At 43.8% G+C, this 16,606-nt stretch overlaps 2 protein-coding genes across 6 annotated transcripts in view; one reads left to right on the top strand and one right to left on the bottom strand.

The window, feature by feature from the left end:
- Positions 1 to 9,051, bottom strand: part of VPS8 (VPS8 subunit of CORVET complex) — an 818,099-nt gene extending 809,048 nt beyond the window's left edge. For 2 of the 5 annotated variants that reach the window (XM_029606199.1, XM_029606197.1), the window contains exon 1: positions 8,863 to 9,051. The gene's annotated coding sequence lies outside the window, so the exon portion shown is untranslated. Of the gene's footprint in view, positions 1 to 8,545; positions 8,732 to 8,862 lie in introns of those variants that run through there. The other 3 variants (XM_029606196.1, XM_029606195.1, XM_029606194.1) reach the window with 3 other exon arrangements.
- Positions 9,052 to 9,103: 52 nt separating this feature from the next.
- DBR1 (debranching RNA lariats 1) overlaps positions 9,104 to 16,606 on the top strand; it is a 30,461-nt gene continuing 22,958 nt past the window's right edge. The window contains 7 exon segments of the mRNA XM_029606200.1: positions 9,104 to 9,356; positions 10,863 to 11,171; positions 12,395 to 12,432; positions 12,435 to 12,478; positions 12,480 to 12,519; positions 13,716 to 13,796; positions 13,928 to 14,013. Of these exon segments, the coding sequence (XP_029462060.1) occupies positions 10,975 to 11,171; positions 12,395 to 12,432; positions 12,435 to 12,478; positions 12,480 to 12,519; positions 13,716 to 13,796; positions 13,928 to 14,013 (486 nt within the window). The 5' untranslated portion in view covers positions 9,104 to 9,356; positions 10,863 to 10,974.

The raw sequence follows: 16,606 nt of genomic DNA, 5'->3' as shown, positions 1-16,606 counted from the left end.
TCAAAGTTGAGTTCAGGTGCACACTGTTTTCATTCATCATCCTTGAGATGTTTATCCAACTTGACTGGAGCCCAATTGAGTGGACATGATTTGGAAAGGCACACACCTGTCTATATAAGATCCCACAGTTGACAGTGCATGTCAGAGCAAAATCAAAGTCATGAGGTCAAAGGAATAGTCTGTAGACCTCTGGAACAGGATTGTGTCAAGGCACAGATCTGGTGAAGGGTACAAAAAAATTGCTGCAGTATTAAAGGTCCCGAAGAACGCAGTGCCCTTCATCATTCTTAACTGGAAGAAGTTCAGAACCACCAGGACTCTTCCTAGAGCTGACCGCTTTCCCAAACTGAGCAATCGAAGGAGAAGGGCCTTGGTCAGGGATGTGATGAGGAACCAGATGATCACTCTGACAGAGCTCCAGAGTTCCACTGTGGAGATGGGAGACCCTTTCAGAAGGACAACCTCTCTTCAGCACTCCACCAATAGAGAAATACTTACCTGATAATTTCGTTTTCCTTAGTGTAGACAGATGGACTCAGGACCAATGGGTATAGTGTGCTGCTGACAGCAGCTGGAGACGGAGTCAGATTTCATTCTGATGTCAGCCCTAGTACATATACCCCTGCAGGAAGTTCTGCTCTTCAGTATTCTCTTCAAAAAGCAATTGCGGATATATGTGTGACTGAATAACTTGATTAACTTGGTTAACGTGATTAGCCTGAATTGGTTGATGTGATTATAGCTGGAGACCACCAGTGCGCTCAACCGAGAAACACCGAAACCCGGTAGGTATGGGTGTCTTAGAGGGAAGCTTGGCTTACCCGTGTTTCTCTTGCTCTCGGCCAGAGTTGCCTTCTGGCTGCCACAACGGACGAAACGCCTCTGGCCGCGGTGCGCACCAGGTCGGAGGTCGCATCCGTGAGGAATGATACTGCTGGTTCTAGTGCTTCGACGGGTGTGGTGGTGTTCCTGGTTTTTGATAAGGAGGCGCGTGCCACCACGGCACAGCAGGCCGCAATCTGTAGTGACATAGCTGATATGTCGAATAACTGTGAGGATGGATTCCAGACATCTGTCCTGGACATCCTCGAATGCCGCTCCTCCCTCGACTGGGATGTTAGTGCGCTTTGAGACCGCGCAAATCATGGCATCCACTTTGGGGAATGCTAGATCTTTGGCAGCGGGGTCCGGGGGTATAGGGCTGCCAGGGTTCGTCCCCCCTTGAACGTGGCCTCCGGAGCCTCCCATTCCAGGTCAATCAGCTGTTGAATGGCTTGCAGCAAAGGGAAATAGCGGGAGGCCTGATGGAGACCCTCGAGGAGGGGTTCGTCTTCGGTTCCCCTGTGGCACTCGTGCCTGGGATAGCGAGCTCTTTCAAGGTCTGAGCCACGAGGTCTGATAGTTCGTCTTTGGCGAAGAACCGCCTCATGGTTCGCTAAGGTTCCGTTCCTGGGGGAATTTCCCCTTCCTCCAGGGAGTCTTGATCCTCGCCCGAGGTGTCTGTGTCCCCAATGGTGGGGATTTTGGGCGGGAGAGGCACTTCTGTGTTTAGAGGGTCCCAGGATGTTAGGGTCTTCTGGGGGAGGTTGTGACTGTGTCATCGGAGGCGCCAGTTGCATGTGGACAAAGGTATGTTGGCCTTTGAAAAATTCTACCCAGGAGAAAGATGCTGGGTCTAAACTGAGAGGCGTGCGTCCCCGGGGAGCCCCGTTTAAAGGAGGCTCCCGCTGAGGGTAGAGAGGTCCGGTGTACTGTCGGTGGATCCGAATCCCAGTACTGGCTGGGGAGGACCTTAACCTGGTTCACCCTGGGACTCCTCGCACTGTAGACTCTAAAGCTGTGGCCTCTTCGTGCTGCGCAGCTCTTATGTGTTGCAACTGTCCCTTCCCGATGGCTTCACTCCACCTACCTTTCTTTCTTTGCACCTCCTCTCACTATGGATAGACGCCTGGCTGCCACGGCGTCTGCCTGCTGTCCTCTCCGGCTTTCCCAAACCAGCTTGGGCGCTCCCTCCCACCATGCTCTGCTGGTACCTTAGGGCGCGCGCACCGCGCGGCCCTCACTCTTATTTCCTACCTGGCGCGAACCTCGGGGTGTCCCCCTGTGATGACGTCATGCTGCCCAGATATTTAAAGCCTACGATGTTTGCTAGCCTTTGAGTTAGCAAGGGGAATCTTACGGATGGGATTCACTCTCCGTACCCAGCTACTCTGCATCTCCTATCTTCCATTGGACTCTTAACGCTAACGGGGTACCCGCTCCTCGGGGGCCTCACTTGCTTTTCAGGTCGCTATCAGGAAACCAGTACTTGCTCCTCGAGGGCCCATGTTCCCTGACTCGCTACCTGCTCCTACCTTCTCTTTTGCCTGGAAGGATTTGCTATCTTCAACACCAGTGAGTACTGCCATCTTCACCTCAGAGTTGTTCCCTGGAACCAGGTACTCGCTCCTCGAGGGCCTGCCTCCGTTCCAGCCCTAGGGCCATCTCCTACGTGGAACCGCTGTGTGAGTACATTACCTTCAAGCCTCTCAGCTACTCGCTCCTCGAGGGCCTGCTCTCTCTATCCTGGGGTTCTCCACACTGGGGCTTTGTGCATATTCCATTGTACTCATTCTCAGTTCTTTCCACTACAGCACTGCTACCGGAGGAGTCGCTGTTCCAGCAACTGAGGGATACTAGCCCAGCCGGGCTACTTCTACTGCTCACCACTGCCACCTCTGGTGGCTTCATCACATTGTCTAATAAAAGATCAATCTCTGTGTTTGTGTGTCCTGAGCTGAGCCTGACCTGTGGCCCCTCATAGGACTTCCCCCCCGTTGGTGTTGTCAGCTGCCAGTGTCCAAGGGTCCACCCAAACCTCACTAATTATAACATTATGTGGCATGCTGGGCAGAGGACCTGATCCTTGAGCTTCTTGTCCGGTGGCGCCATGGCTTGTGCTCGTTCAAGTGTACGCCAGGAGGCTTAGATATGAGCTCCGGCCGCACCGAAGTTCTGCATGTAGGTCGGATGTGTGCTCAATAAGATGCGCACGCCACTGTGCGCACAAATTTAACTTATGCGCCCAGCACAGTTGAGCGTGTGGCTGTGCGCCCGGCACCATCACACGTGTCGCTGTGCGCACAGCACTTATGCATACGCCGATGTTCGCACAAGTGATTTGTGTGCCCGGCTCGCCTCTGTGCGCACGGATCGAATCTGCGGACAGGGCGGCGATCAAGGGAAAATGTCATCGGCGACCACGCGAGCAATATGGCGACCACCTTGGAGGGTCTCTCCACGGGGGAGGACCCTCGTATTGGACCGGGGCCTAGCCCGGACGGGGCTGATCAACCCGGTAGCACTGACGCCGGCTGGCAATCTGTGCAGCTATTTGAGCCTCGGAGACCGGAGACTTTTAGGAAGTTTTCTACCTTACCTTGTCTCGGCATTTCCCGGTCTCGTTCCAGGCGGTCTCTGGCTGTGGGAGGAGAGGGAAAAATACCTTCACCGCTGCGCTCAAAGTTGCACCCGCTGCCTCTCAGCCGCACCTGTTGCCAGGGACTAAGCCCACACCGGGAACCAGCTGCCGGACAGAGGCCTACATCTGAGGGATCGCGGAAATCTTCTCAGGAATTCTCAACTAGGGGAGGGACCCATAGGTATCACTGCAGGAGAGTGGGGCTCTTCTGTAGAGGTAAGATTTCTTCGGTTAGAATACTCCAACGCTGTGCAAGCATGTATAGAGTCCCGAACTGCTATGGAGACTGAGAAATACTGAAGAGCAGAACTTCCTGCAGGGGAATATGTACTAGGGCTTACGTCAGATTGAAATCTGACTCCGTCTCCAACTGCTATCAGGAGCACACTATACCCATTGGTCCTGAGTCCATCTGCTACACGCTAGGAAATCAGGCCTTTATAGTAGTGTGGCCAGACAGAATTCACTCCGTAGTAAAAAGCTCATGACAGCCTGCTTGGAGTTTGCCATAAGGCACTTAAAGGACTCTCACAGCATGGGAAACAAGAATCTCTGGTCTCATGAAATCAAACTGAACTCTTTGGCCTGAATGCCATGCATCATGGCTGACGGAAACTAGGCACTGCTCATCACCTAGCAAATATCATGGTGGCAACATCAAGCTGTGGGGACGTTTTCAGCTGCAGGAACTGGGAAACTAGTAAGGATCAAGAGAAAGATGAACGGGGCAAAATACAGGCAGAAGCTTGATAAAAACCTCTCCAGAGAGTTCTGGATCTCAGACTGGGCTGACGATTCACCTTCCAACAGGACAATGACCCTAAGATCACAGCCAAGAGTACACAGGAGTGGCTTTGGGCAAGTCTGTGAATGTCCTTGAGTGGCCCAGCCAAAGCCTGGACTTGAACCTGATCGAACGTCTCTGCAGAGATCTGAAAATAGCTGTACATGGACAGTCCCCATCCAACTTGACAGAACTTGAGAGAATCTGCAGAAAATGGGAGAAAATCCCCAAATCCAGGTGTGCCAAGATTGCAGCATCATACCCAAGACAATCTGAGTAAAGGGTCTGAATACTTGTGTAAATGTGATATTTCAGTGGTTTTTTTTTTTGGGGGGGGGGGGGGGGGGGAGTTAATTAATGTACACAAATTTCTACAAACCTGATTTTGTTTTGTCATTATGGGGTATTGTGTGTAGATGGAGGGAAAAATGTGTATTATCCATTTTAGAATAAGGCTGTAATGTAAAATGTGGAAAAAGTGACAAGGTCTGAATACTTTCTGAATTTACTGTAGGTACAATATTCAAAGCCTTTTCTGCAGATAAAGGTGAAATTTAGACTTTCCTTGAATCCTGCTACACCAATCCAGACTAATGGGTTATCTCAGCCTACAAGCAGATAGAGGACACACCCTTTTTTAGTGACATCACTGATGTTGCACCAGCAATAGCCAATATTCTTATGTCTAAGCAATGTAAAATATTAACAGCTTCTAAAACACAATTAACTTTAGGAACAATAACAGATTTCATAAACAGGAGGAACAGCGGTAACTCTCCTGTTGGTTTAACCTAATTAAAAAACAAGTTTGCTGTCATGGTATTACGGTGCTGCGCAACTTGGATTTATACTTGACTGGCATAGCAGGGGTGCGGGCAGAAGATGGGTGGGTTTAGAACAATCTCTATTAAGTGGTTTACCCATGGACACTTTAGTGTTGTTACCTACTAAGGCTAGATTGTTGCCCAGATCTATATCACCGACTGTTGCTCTCACTTTAAAAACTTGGGATAAGTGGAAGATTGATTTGGTGGGAGACAGATCTTATTTCTACAGATCCCCTATCTTTTTTAATAAAGATTTTCTACCGGGATGTTCTGTCAAGGTTGTGAAACAATAGGAAGAGAAGGATTGTAGTATATTGGAACAACTTTGGAGCAGGACAGGACCAAAAGAGTTTCAGGAAGTGATGTCTACTTTCCATTTAGACTTCTGCGACTACTACTTCTATCTGCAGGTAAAGCACTTTCTGTCTCAGAAGGTGGTTAAGAGAAGTCTGGGATAGGGAAAATCTCTTTTTGAAGGTTTTTGTGATAAAGCTCGTTTGGTTACAAACGGGATTTCTAGAAGATAGAATCTCTTAAATAAAGATCTTAAGTAACCCCCTTCACATATTGTGGGCTGGGAGAAAGATTTGCATTGTATGCTGGGGGAATGGAGATGGGATATATTTATTTATTTAACGGTTTTTATATACCGATAACCGTTTACACATCGTATCGGTGTACATTTAACTCAAAACATGGTAGGCAGAGCCTTTACATAGAACAGTAACTATAACAATTAAAAGTTGCAAGGCATAACAAGAGCAAAGGTACTGCGAAAGAGAGAGTAAACAATAATTATAATAGTTGTGAACTAATGTACAGTATATTTACAAGAAAGAATATTTACAAGAGAGTCAGTCATCTGGACAAATGGATTTCATACATTATATGGAGGGAGTAGAGGTAGGGTAGGCTTGTTGAAAGAGCAGAGTTTTTAGTTTCTTTTTGAATTTTGGTGTGGATGTTTCAGTGCGGAGATCTGGGGGGAGAGAGTTCCAAAGAGTGGGGGCGGCGAGGGAGAATGCTCTGTTCATTGCATAGATTAGCTTGTATGGTTTGATAGAGGGGGAATGGAGTGTTCCTTGGAGGACAGGACGTGTGGATCTAGTGGAGGTGCGAGGAAGGAGTGGGGGGCAGAGCCAATTGAAATTTTCATTAGTGATACTTTTGTGAATGAGGGATAGAGTTTTGAAGAGGATACGTGATTGGATAGGCAGCCAGTGGAGATCAAAGAGGGTAAGAGTGATGTGATCTCTTTTTCTAGTGTTGGTGAGGATACGTGCGGCAGCATTCTGTAGGAGTTGTAAAGGTTTGGTGTGGCTGGAGGGGAGGCCGAGGAGGAGAGCATTACAGTAATCAATTTTGGAAAGGATGATAGATTGAAGTACCGTGCGAAAGTCAGAGAAGTGCAGGAGGGGTCTGAGTTTTCTGATAGTTTGTAGTTTAAAGTAGCAGTCACTTAAAATAGCTTTGATGTGGGGTTTGAATGAGAGTCGATTATCAATGAGTACACCAAGGTTACGGATATGTGGGTGGAAGGTAGTGGAGGAGTAGGATAGGGGAGGAGAAGGAAGGGGTAGTTTAGAGGAAATGATAAGGAGTTCAGTCTTTTGAGGGTTGAGAGCAAGATGCATGTCAGTGAGGAGTTTGTTGATGGCAGTCAGGCATGATTCCCAGTTTTGGGAGAGCTGAGTTTAGAGAGTCAGAGAAGGGGAAGAGGATTTGCACATCATCTGCGTAGATGAAGTGTTTGATGCCAAGATTAGTGAGGAGGGTGGTGAGAGGAAGCATGTAGAGGTTAAATAAGGTAGAGGAAAGAGAAGAGCCCTGGGGAACGCCCTGATCCAGTTTGATGGCATCAGATTCGTTGTTATCAAGGAGAACTGTGAATTGGCGATTATGTAGATAGGATTTCAGTCAGGAGAGTGCAATTCCAGTGATACCAATACTGTTGAGGATGTTAAGGAGGATGGTGTGGTTGACGGTATCAAAAGCTGCAGAGATGTCTAACATAGCAAGGAGGTAAGAGGAACCAGTGTCAGTTCCCTTGATAATGGTGTCAGTAAGGGAGAGGAGAAAGGTTTTGGTGCTCAGGTGCTTTCGAAAGCCATGTTGCATGGGGGGTAGAATGTTATGCTGTTCAATGTAGTCAGAAAGGCGAGAGTTAACAAGCTTTTCTAGCATTTTAGCGAGGAGGGGAAGGTTGGAGATGGGTCTGAAGTTGGAGAGGGTGGTGGGGTCAAGATTAGGTTTTTTGAGGATAGGTTTAACTACTGCATGCTTAAGTGAATTGGGAACCATGCCCTGTTCTAGTGAGCAGTTCAGTATTACTGACAGGGGTTTGGAAAAGGTTTTCGGAATGGAGAGAAGAAGTTTAGACGGGATGGTTTCAGCGGGATGAGAGGATGTTTTGCTTATGCCAAAAGAAGCACTATTTCTGCGCTAATTGTAGAAAATAGTTATAGAATGTTCTACCATTGGTACCTCACACCAGCCAGACTGCATATTTTGTACCCAACCTTGGATGAGTCTTGTTGGCAAAACTGCACCTTTTTACATATGTGGTGTGACTGTCCTATGATTGCTATCTTCTGGGATGACATCTTAAATTTGCTGAGTGAAATAATGGGGGTCAACATCACTACAGATCACTTGTTTTTTTTTCTTTTAAATATACCTGATCCTGACCAAGATTCTGAGGCTGTCTTACTATCTCAACAAATAATATTGGCTGCTCGAGGGGAAATTACATGCTATTGGAAGAACCTTTGGTTCCGCCCATTCAAAGTCATTATTTAAACAGGCTAACCGCACTCAAGCAGAACTAGCTTTCTAAATTTGAGAAATGATGGCACCGATATGTATTACAGCAAAAGCAGAGCTAATCTGATGGTATACAGGTTAAGCAAAAAGACGTATCCACTGTGTGTCTTTATTCCTTTGAAGGGGGAGGGGGAAAATAGGTAACGTGCATGTCTGAGTTGTACGTGCTGGATCACTGAGCATGCGAGAGGATGAGGAAAGAGAAATTAAGTGATGCTTTTTCTCCGCTGCGGAAAGTACTAGTATGGGTAGTTAGCTAGTCTTACTGCCACAGTTGATCTTAAGGTAACTCTCTTATTTTGGTCCACCCATATCACTTCAGTTTTATGACGTCTTAATTGTGATCAGCTCATTTAAATTGTATCATACTGTCTGATTTAAATGTTTATCTATTTTATTAATCTGTTTATTTTTAATTGGATTTACGTATTGTCAATTAAATGCTATTTATTACACTTCCGCTTGGAGCAGTTTATGAAAGCAGCAAAGAAAATTAAATAATTAAAGTACTGGCTCGGAGGAGGCGTGAGGGGAACAGGTCCCGCACCACTGGTTCTAAGGGAACTCTCATTCAAATACGAAACCAAGCAGCAGTAGCACATACGATAGCTAGGGTTCACACCCCACAGCATTAGAGAAAACTTGACGTACATCCCAGTGTAGTGTGATGTTTGTAGCCCTTCATCTTCCCCCAGAAATCGGCTCCCCACGCACCAGATATATTAGGGACGAAGAGATGAGAATGCCAGGAGCAGTGCAAAGACTTTCCCTGAGACCGGGCTCCCTAAAAAGCTTTTATGGAAGACCCCAGGGAGAAACTCGTGGTGTGCGGTAGGTCTCCATCTCCCTCAGCTGCCTACACCGGGCAGCCCGGAAATCCGCCCCGCAGCAGGGGGCAGAGGGGAATTTTACCCCCGGAAGCCCAAGCAGTAGAACCGAACTGGAGAAGGTGAAAGTCAGTTACTCACAGCTGCTGGAGTTGGGGGCCGCAGCACCTCTGGATGCAGGCCGGAAGAGCACACATACACACACTAGGGTTAGTCTTGCAGTTAACACGAACAAACGATTCTCGCTTTCTCCAGACAGTCTCTCCTAAACCTAGTCACAGCCCCGGTCGCCCTCGTTCAGGACAATAATAAAACCGATTGGAGGAGAGAACCGGAAGTGAACGGTTAGAACCAAAAAGAGGCTTGAAGTGCTTGACTGCGCTTGCGTTATAAGAATCGTCATCGAAGTGCGCGCATCGTAAATCGAAAAACTTGATGCCGCTGTTGGTGGTACGGCGTGGAGTTTTAAAGCGATTAAGACAGCAACGAGACAAGGAAGCGGGTCCTATTGTTGTTGGGGTTTGTTTGTTTTTTTATATGCTGGAGACATTTCTAGCTTTTGTTTACGCTTCCTCCTGGTCCCAGTGTCGGCCTGACTGGCATTATGAGGCCTTAAAAATCCAAGCTTCCGTAAGGTTTGTGTGCAAATTCTGAACACCTCTACATCTTTTTGCGCTCGGTGATTTTTTTTTTTGTAAGTGAAAGCTGTATACAGCTTTCTGTGCTGCCTCTTCTCCCAGTATAGGATACGCTGCTCCTTATTCATTTTCTTAGTTTTCATTCGTAAAGCTTTTTTTTTCTACAATATATTTTCCAACCAGACTTTTGTTCTTGATGATCTTTGAAAAATAGTTTTTTTATTCGTTTTAACCACGTCACTTGTTTGGATTTTAAGTATTTTAACGATGAGGGTTGCATAATCTAATCTAATTCTTGCTGTGCCAAACATCTACTGTTATGAAGTGCACAGAAAATCCAGCTTCAGGTCATTTGTTTTGTCAAGGATTAGCCCTTTTGCACAGATGCATTCAGGAAGGGAGATTAACTATTGACAAGATTTACAAAAGCAGAAATGTTAAAAAAAAAAAAGAAAAAAATTATAAATAAATATCTATGAGAAGAAAGTTTGGGACATCTGGCTCTATATTCTCTTTTACCAATTCCTGTTTATTTCTCTGATTTTCTTTCTCTCTGTGCCTCACAAAGACCATCGTTTGCTACACGTTCCTCTTATCCACATATCCAGTCAATCAATAAAGATCAGTATACTTTTGTATTGACTTATCTCTACCATATAAGCCCAATTTCAAACAAAATAATCACTAATATTTCACCAAGTGTACAGGAGAAGCAAGATGCATAATCTAGAAACACTGATTAAATTCCAGGCAAAACCCACAATTGGTAGAAAGATTCTAGGACACAAAGTTCAAGGATCTACCCCAAGAATAACAATCATGTTGGTGTTTGGGAGATTCAGGTACTTCAAGATCAGACTCTGAGGTTCTGCATTCGACAAGTTCCTGAAGGAGAAGTCTATAAAGTTGACTTAGGAAATAGCCATTGCTTATTACTGGCACTAGTAGCATGGGATCTATTTAATGTTTGGGTACTTGCTGGGTAATTGTAACCTGATTTGGCCACTGTTGGAAACAGGATGCTGAATTTGATGGACCCTCGGTCTGACCCAATATGGCAACTTATGTAAAGTGTAGGCCAAAGAGCTCATTTAAATTAAATTGTATAAAAGGACACACTTCTATTTGTAAACAAGTCAGTCACATATTTTTTTATTCTAATGAAGTTATTGTTTGTCAAAAGTGCTATATTTTACAATATTGGAAACCAGTCTTCCATTTTTTTTCAGGCCTTAGTTTTGCTGGAGACCACCTGTATGGGTGACAGTTGAGATAAATGTTTAGTGCTTTTAATGCTTAGGGGATGGTTCAGTCCATTTATCTGTCCATCTGGAGGCAGATGACTACTTCTGTAAAAGTTCAGATTGGGGCCAAACCTGGGGAAAGGGAGAAGTCTGGGGAATGGGCTTGGCATCAGCTTTCCCGAAAGTGCTCTTTGTCCTATAAAGTGGTGAGGGCATTTTCACTCATCAGTTTTCTAATTACATCTCTCTTTAATTTCAGAATCTCATTAGGTGGATTTCTTTACAGAAGGAATCAGTAAACTAGGTCCTGGAAATAGTGGATTTTATTGGTTGACTTTTGGTAAAGTAAGTAGTACATATGTGCTAACACCATGAAGGTAGCAGTAGAAGGTTGCTGCCATGGTGAGCTGGACAAAATCTACGAGACAATTCAGTTCTTGGAGAAAAAGGAGAATGTTAAGGTGGACCTTTTGTTGTGCTGTGGGGACTTTCAAGCTGTCAGGAATGAAGCAGACATGAAATGTATGGCTGTGCCCCTTAAGTACCGTCAGATGCAAACTTTCTACAAGTAAGTGAATTCAGTTAGATATGTGTTATATGATAATTTGAAAATGCTACTCTTATAGAGGATACATAAGAAAAAGTATAGAAAAAGTATTATTACCATCATATGTTCCAAGTCTTCAGTAAATTAAAAAAAATGTTTATGGGGCTATTTGTTGTAAGGTATGTCACTGTAATTCACAAAAGACCAGTTTACTTGGCTTCAGTTCTGCACTTTTTTGTGGAAAAAAAAATTCCATTGTTTAAATTTTCTTAGATCTCATGAAGGCTGCATGTCCAGAGGAAGTAAATTAGATTTGTAAACTAGATCAATATTTGAGGGGATAACTAATGGCAGGAACAATGTTTCCATCCAGTGGCATCCTAACCTTCTGCTGGATGCTAGCATGTTGCCATGTCCAGTGATAGGAGTCAGTTGGGAGCTCAATGGTCAGTAAAAGCTTTGAAAAGAGAGGAAAATACGGACTTTCCCTTCTAAGTGTATAGCTCACTCTGTACTATAGCTCTGCTTTTCTTGCTCTGCTGAACAGACACTGGCAAAGTTGAAATGCAGATTTATGATTTTTCTGCATTGACTAAGAGTTACAAGTTACTGAGCTGCCCCCTTTGAGTTTAACATTGCTCCAAATTTGTTAGTAAAGCATTGTTAACAAAATGAATCCATAAGTTTTACTAGTTTGGACTGCCACAAATTCACTCCCTCTCTTTTACCCTAGAACCAAACTTGACATTGTGTCTTTGGGTAGGTGGGCAGGACCTACTGACTAATGTTTGTTTGAGGAGTACTGACTAATGTTTTTGGAGGAGTCTTTTTATTTTTTTGCTGAGCAATCATTCCAAGCTTCATGGTATTGACAACAGGTCGACCATTAAACTGCAGATCATAAGTTTCCATAATGTTTACGTTGAGAAACTCTCTGAATGTCTTGAAATAAAAGTCCTAGAAGCCAGGCTGATATCTCTGTTCTTTGACTTACATCCAAATTATGTTCTGCTGTTTTAGACTCTTACAGAAAAATACCCCACATTTTTCATGTCTTTTAGCATTTACTGCTTAAATGCCCACTGAGCACCCCCTCCTAAAGAAAAATTGACTTCCTTTTCAAAAATAGTGGCAGCATCTCCCTCAAAAATAATTGTCTAAATACAATTAACTAAATCATGATAGTAAATCATCAGAAAAAAATTGCAAACAGTATTTTTTTTTTTGTTTAACATATAAAACATGTATTACTCTGGCGAGAAGGCGGCTCCAGTACTCACCATCTTATAGGATGCAATCATGAAGCCTCTAATCACTTACAGAACCTACCCCTATGGAGGATGGGTGGCACCAAACATATATTACCTTGGTACTAAAGGACTTTTGGTTCCCAAATAGACTTGTGAGCTTTCGATATCACTAACAGTAGACTCCGGTGGTTTTTATACAGTGATAAACCAGAGGTGGTAGGAGACATTGGAATTTTCCTAGCATGCTTTATTTCTCGACTGCACTGAAGATGGTTTGAGTGTACAGCTAGCTGCATATAATTGTATTTAACCCTTTGTCGCTTGCAGGTTCTGAGCTCATGTCATTTAATTCCAGTGCAATTTGCCAGTTCAAATTCCAGGCAGGGAATAATGAATTGTTTAGATTAGGGCCTTTTTTTCTATTAACGTGGCTTCTTTTCAATGAGATAAGCAGGGACACTGCAGTTATTTGAATTTATAGGAGTTAAGATTTTTAAGCATCAACGCAGACTGCTTGTTTAATTTGTTTCAAGTTGCACTCTTGAAACCTTTCATAAAGGATGTGCCCCTTTGTCATAAAATAGGAAAGAGGTCTTTTTATACTTCAGTCTCAACAAGTCAGGGTTATAGCTCTAAACCTAAAGCACTACATTTTGGAAACGCTTGTTATAAATGTATATTCTTATTAGGTTAGTGAAATGCATTTTTATCTGCATGAAACAAAAATCCAAAACATTAAAAAAAAAAAAAAGTTAAGTTTTGTATATAGAATGTGCTCATGTTCAATTGATGGTAAACAATTTTTAGATAGTCCTAGGTAGTATTTATCTCCCCTGACCCTCTACAAAAAATGCTTTTCTCAGTGGTCTAATAGATAACTTGGGTCTAGGAGAGAAACTATTCTTTTCTTTGCTCCTTTGCTATTTTAACTTTTCTCATCTACCATCTGGTCTAACTTTTTTTTGTTTCATAAATCTCTTCATTTTTCACCACCTCCTTAAGGTCTGTTAGCGGAGGTGAATAATTGGTTTCCTTTAAAGCTGTCTGCACTGCTGTTTATGGGTTGTTGATCTTCTCAGATCGCTGCCAGCCAGCCATACCCTTGAGCAAATTTCCGACCAGCTGGGTTAAGTGCCCTAGCTGCCTGACAACTGTAGCACATAGCTAGCCTCAACAGTTCCAAAGAAAAAGGCTTTGGCCTGAAGTCTGTCAATAAGTGCAGCATCCTACATGTCCTCTCAATGCCCCCACTGTTACAGATGTAGAGTATTCTGCGCAGAAACATACTGAGAAATTAATTGTCTTAAACTTTCAGGGTATGCTGGGGTTGTGAATTACCGTGGGGTTAGAATCGGAGGCCTCTCTGGAATTTTCAAATCTCATGATTACAAAAAAGGTAATTTGATTGTATACAATTATACATCTGAAGAAACTATAAACTAAAACTTAAAGGATTCTCAAATGCACATTAGAATGGCATCCAGGACTGGCAGAATAAGGTTAATTTGTGTACTTGAAACATTACAGGCCATTTTGAATGCCCTCCATACAGCCAGCAGACTGTCAGAAGTGCTTATCATGTGAGGAACATTGATGTATTCAAACTCAAGCAGGTCAGTGAATAAAAACTTTATTTCAAAACTGGAAGTTTGTACTTGGTTGAAGAGACATGATTAGGATTGGTAGAACTGCATACCTGATTTATATTTACCATCAGTGATGCAGTGGCAAATAGCAGCTGCTGCTGCTCATCAGAAACTGATTCACCAGGTGATGAACCAATCCAGGGCTTAAATTGCGTGCCCAGATGCCTCGAACTTACCACTTGAGAGATTTAACTATGCCCAGGCAGGAGATGAATTGCCATCAGGAGACAAGCCACCATCTGGCATCAGGAGAGGATCTGGGCCCAGATATGGAGGAGAGCAGCTTGCACCAGATTGGCCACTGAAGAAGAGAAGACGGAGAGGCGGAAGAAGGGGATGCAGTTAAAAGAAAAGCTAGGGATATTACAAAGAAAAAAAAGCAAAATATGCAAAAAAAACATGTGACAAAAAACACAAGAATAAATAAAAAAAAATATTACATTTTATAACCCTGGGCTATGTGCTTGTTTTTTCAAGGCATTTTTTTTCACTCTGGCTCAATCAAGATAGTGCTGGGCTGGTATGGTATGGCAAAGTTCTAGGTGTCGGGTTTTTTTTGTTTTGTTTTTTTGCAGGGGTTTGTGTTACTTCTCAGATTTGGCAGTGAAGGGTTTGCAGTTACTGTGAGAAGTGTGTGTAAGAGGAGTATTGTGTGTGTGTGTGTGTAAGACAGTTTGTGTGCTGGCTGCTCCAATGGTCCCTCTAAGGATTGAGTTGCTGTGAGCATAAAATCGATACACTTTTGGCTTCAAAGAAAGTAGTGTCACAAGGTAATGAAAGCAAAAATGTTTTTTCATAGCAACCCAGTCCTTAGAGGGAACATTGGATGCTTTTGGAACCCAATCTGCCAGACAGCAAAAAAAAGAGGCTTAGCAGCCGGCAGCGGAACTTAACCTACCGACGGCCAAAAAATAAGCAAAGGCCCCACGGGCCGTCGGCAGATCCCAGCCTGCCCAGCAGCAGAGAAAAGAAGAGACTTTGTGGCCGCCAGCGGAACTCAACCTGCCCGCGGCCGAAGAATAAGCAAAGGCCTGGCGGGCCACCGGTAGAGCCCAGTCTGACTGGCGGTAAAGAAAAAGTCCAGCAGCATCCAAAGAACAAGCAAAGGCCTTGTGTGCCGCCAGCAGAGCCCAACCTGCTGGCTGCCGAAAAAAAAACAAATGACCCATGGGCCTCCAGTGGAGCTCAACTATCCAGTGGCAGATATGTAATGAAAGAAGTGCCCAGCAGCAAAGTAGAAAAGGCCATGCCGGTGGTCAAAAAAGAAACTGGGCTGTACAGCGGCAGAAGAAAATTTGAGGCAACTGCTGACGGCTGAGCACATCTGCCAACAGCCTGACACTGAGAGAGGTAGAGGGAGTGGGTATGCGTTTGAAGAGCATGTGTGAAAGCGTGTGTGTGAGCATGCGTGGAGAGTGAGAACCTGTTTGTGTGAGAGCATCTGTATATATGACTGTGAATAAATGTGTGTGAGAGGGGAGGTGGGAAAGTTCCCCATTCCTGCTACCACATCCACCTCTTCTACTAATCCACAGAAATCCCAGGATAAGTGGAAATAAAAAGTTCCCAGTTATGGACTTTTTTATTCTTACTAGGTTTAATTATTGGGTACTATTTCATGTGTCTGCTATTTGGAAATATTTTATTAATGTTGGGAACATTTTATAATTTGTATATAAGATTTTAATTATTGGCTGTTGCGCTATTCATCAGCTGCTTTGAAATATTTTTTCTTTTTATTAGTATGGTACTATTATTGTTTCATATTTCTTGATTTTGTTTTGAGGAATGGCATTTCTGTTTTTCCATTGTTGCTTTGGATATAGTGAGGCTGCTTGTGGTTTTCAGTTAAGTTTTTGTCTACATGTTTGTTTATACTGTATGGACTCTTTATTTCATATTTGGTGAGGGGTCTCTGTATGTGGTCTGCATATGTAACTGAGGTGAAGTATCCTGCTAATCTGAAGTTTCTATTTTAGGATCTATAGCAGACTGGCCTTTTTCCATTTTCCTAATAGATGTATTTGTTTTTAGGACCTGGTGTAATATATGCAGTGTTGCCTTTTCATAGTTAAGGTTTTTACTGTTTCAGTTATGGCAACTAGTGTTCTTTCTTAGTATGGGAGATATACTACTGTAATTATAATTTGTTTACTTATGGCTTTCTAAAGGCAAAGCAGACACCCAACGTGCATTACCATAGGTCTAATACCATATGCATGTCCAGTGTTTGGTTTGCTTTCTTGTAGAGCTTTCTGGATGGCACCACAGTAGTGCATGTAAAAATATGCATGTTGTGATAATTTTTATCTCCGAAAACTATACTTTGAATGTCTTTTCATATAAGATTGGTTGCTTTAAACGCAAACTTTTTTTTGTGTGCTGAGGGCTGGGAAGGAGGGTGGCATAAGGCTCTAAGGTTCGCCCAGAGCCTTAATATCCTTGCACTAAGCCGGTAGAGAATTTTCCCCACACAGACCCCTATTGTTCACCCATCCCCCACTTCTCCAGGGGCAAATGCTGAGGAAACATGGGAGACAGGTGATAGAGTTCCTGGAAG

The sequence above is a fragment of the Rhinatrema bivittatum genome, chromosome 6, assembly GCF_901001135.1.
Source record: "Rhinatrema bivittatum chromosome 6, aRhiBiv1.1, whole genome shotgun sequence".
Taxonomy (NCBI): domain Eukaryota; kingdom Metazoa; phylum Chordata; class Amphibia; order Gymnophiona; family Rhinatrematidae; genus Rhinatrema; species Rhinatrema bivittatum.
This window is presented reverse-complemented; position numbering and strand designations above follow the sequence as displayed.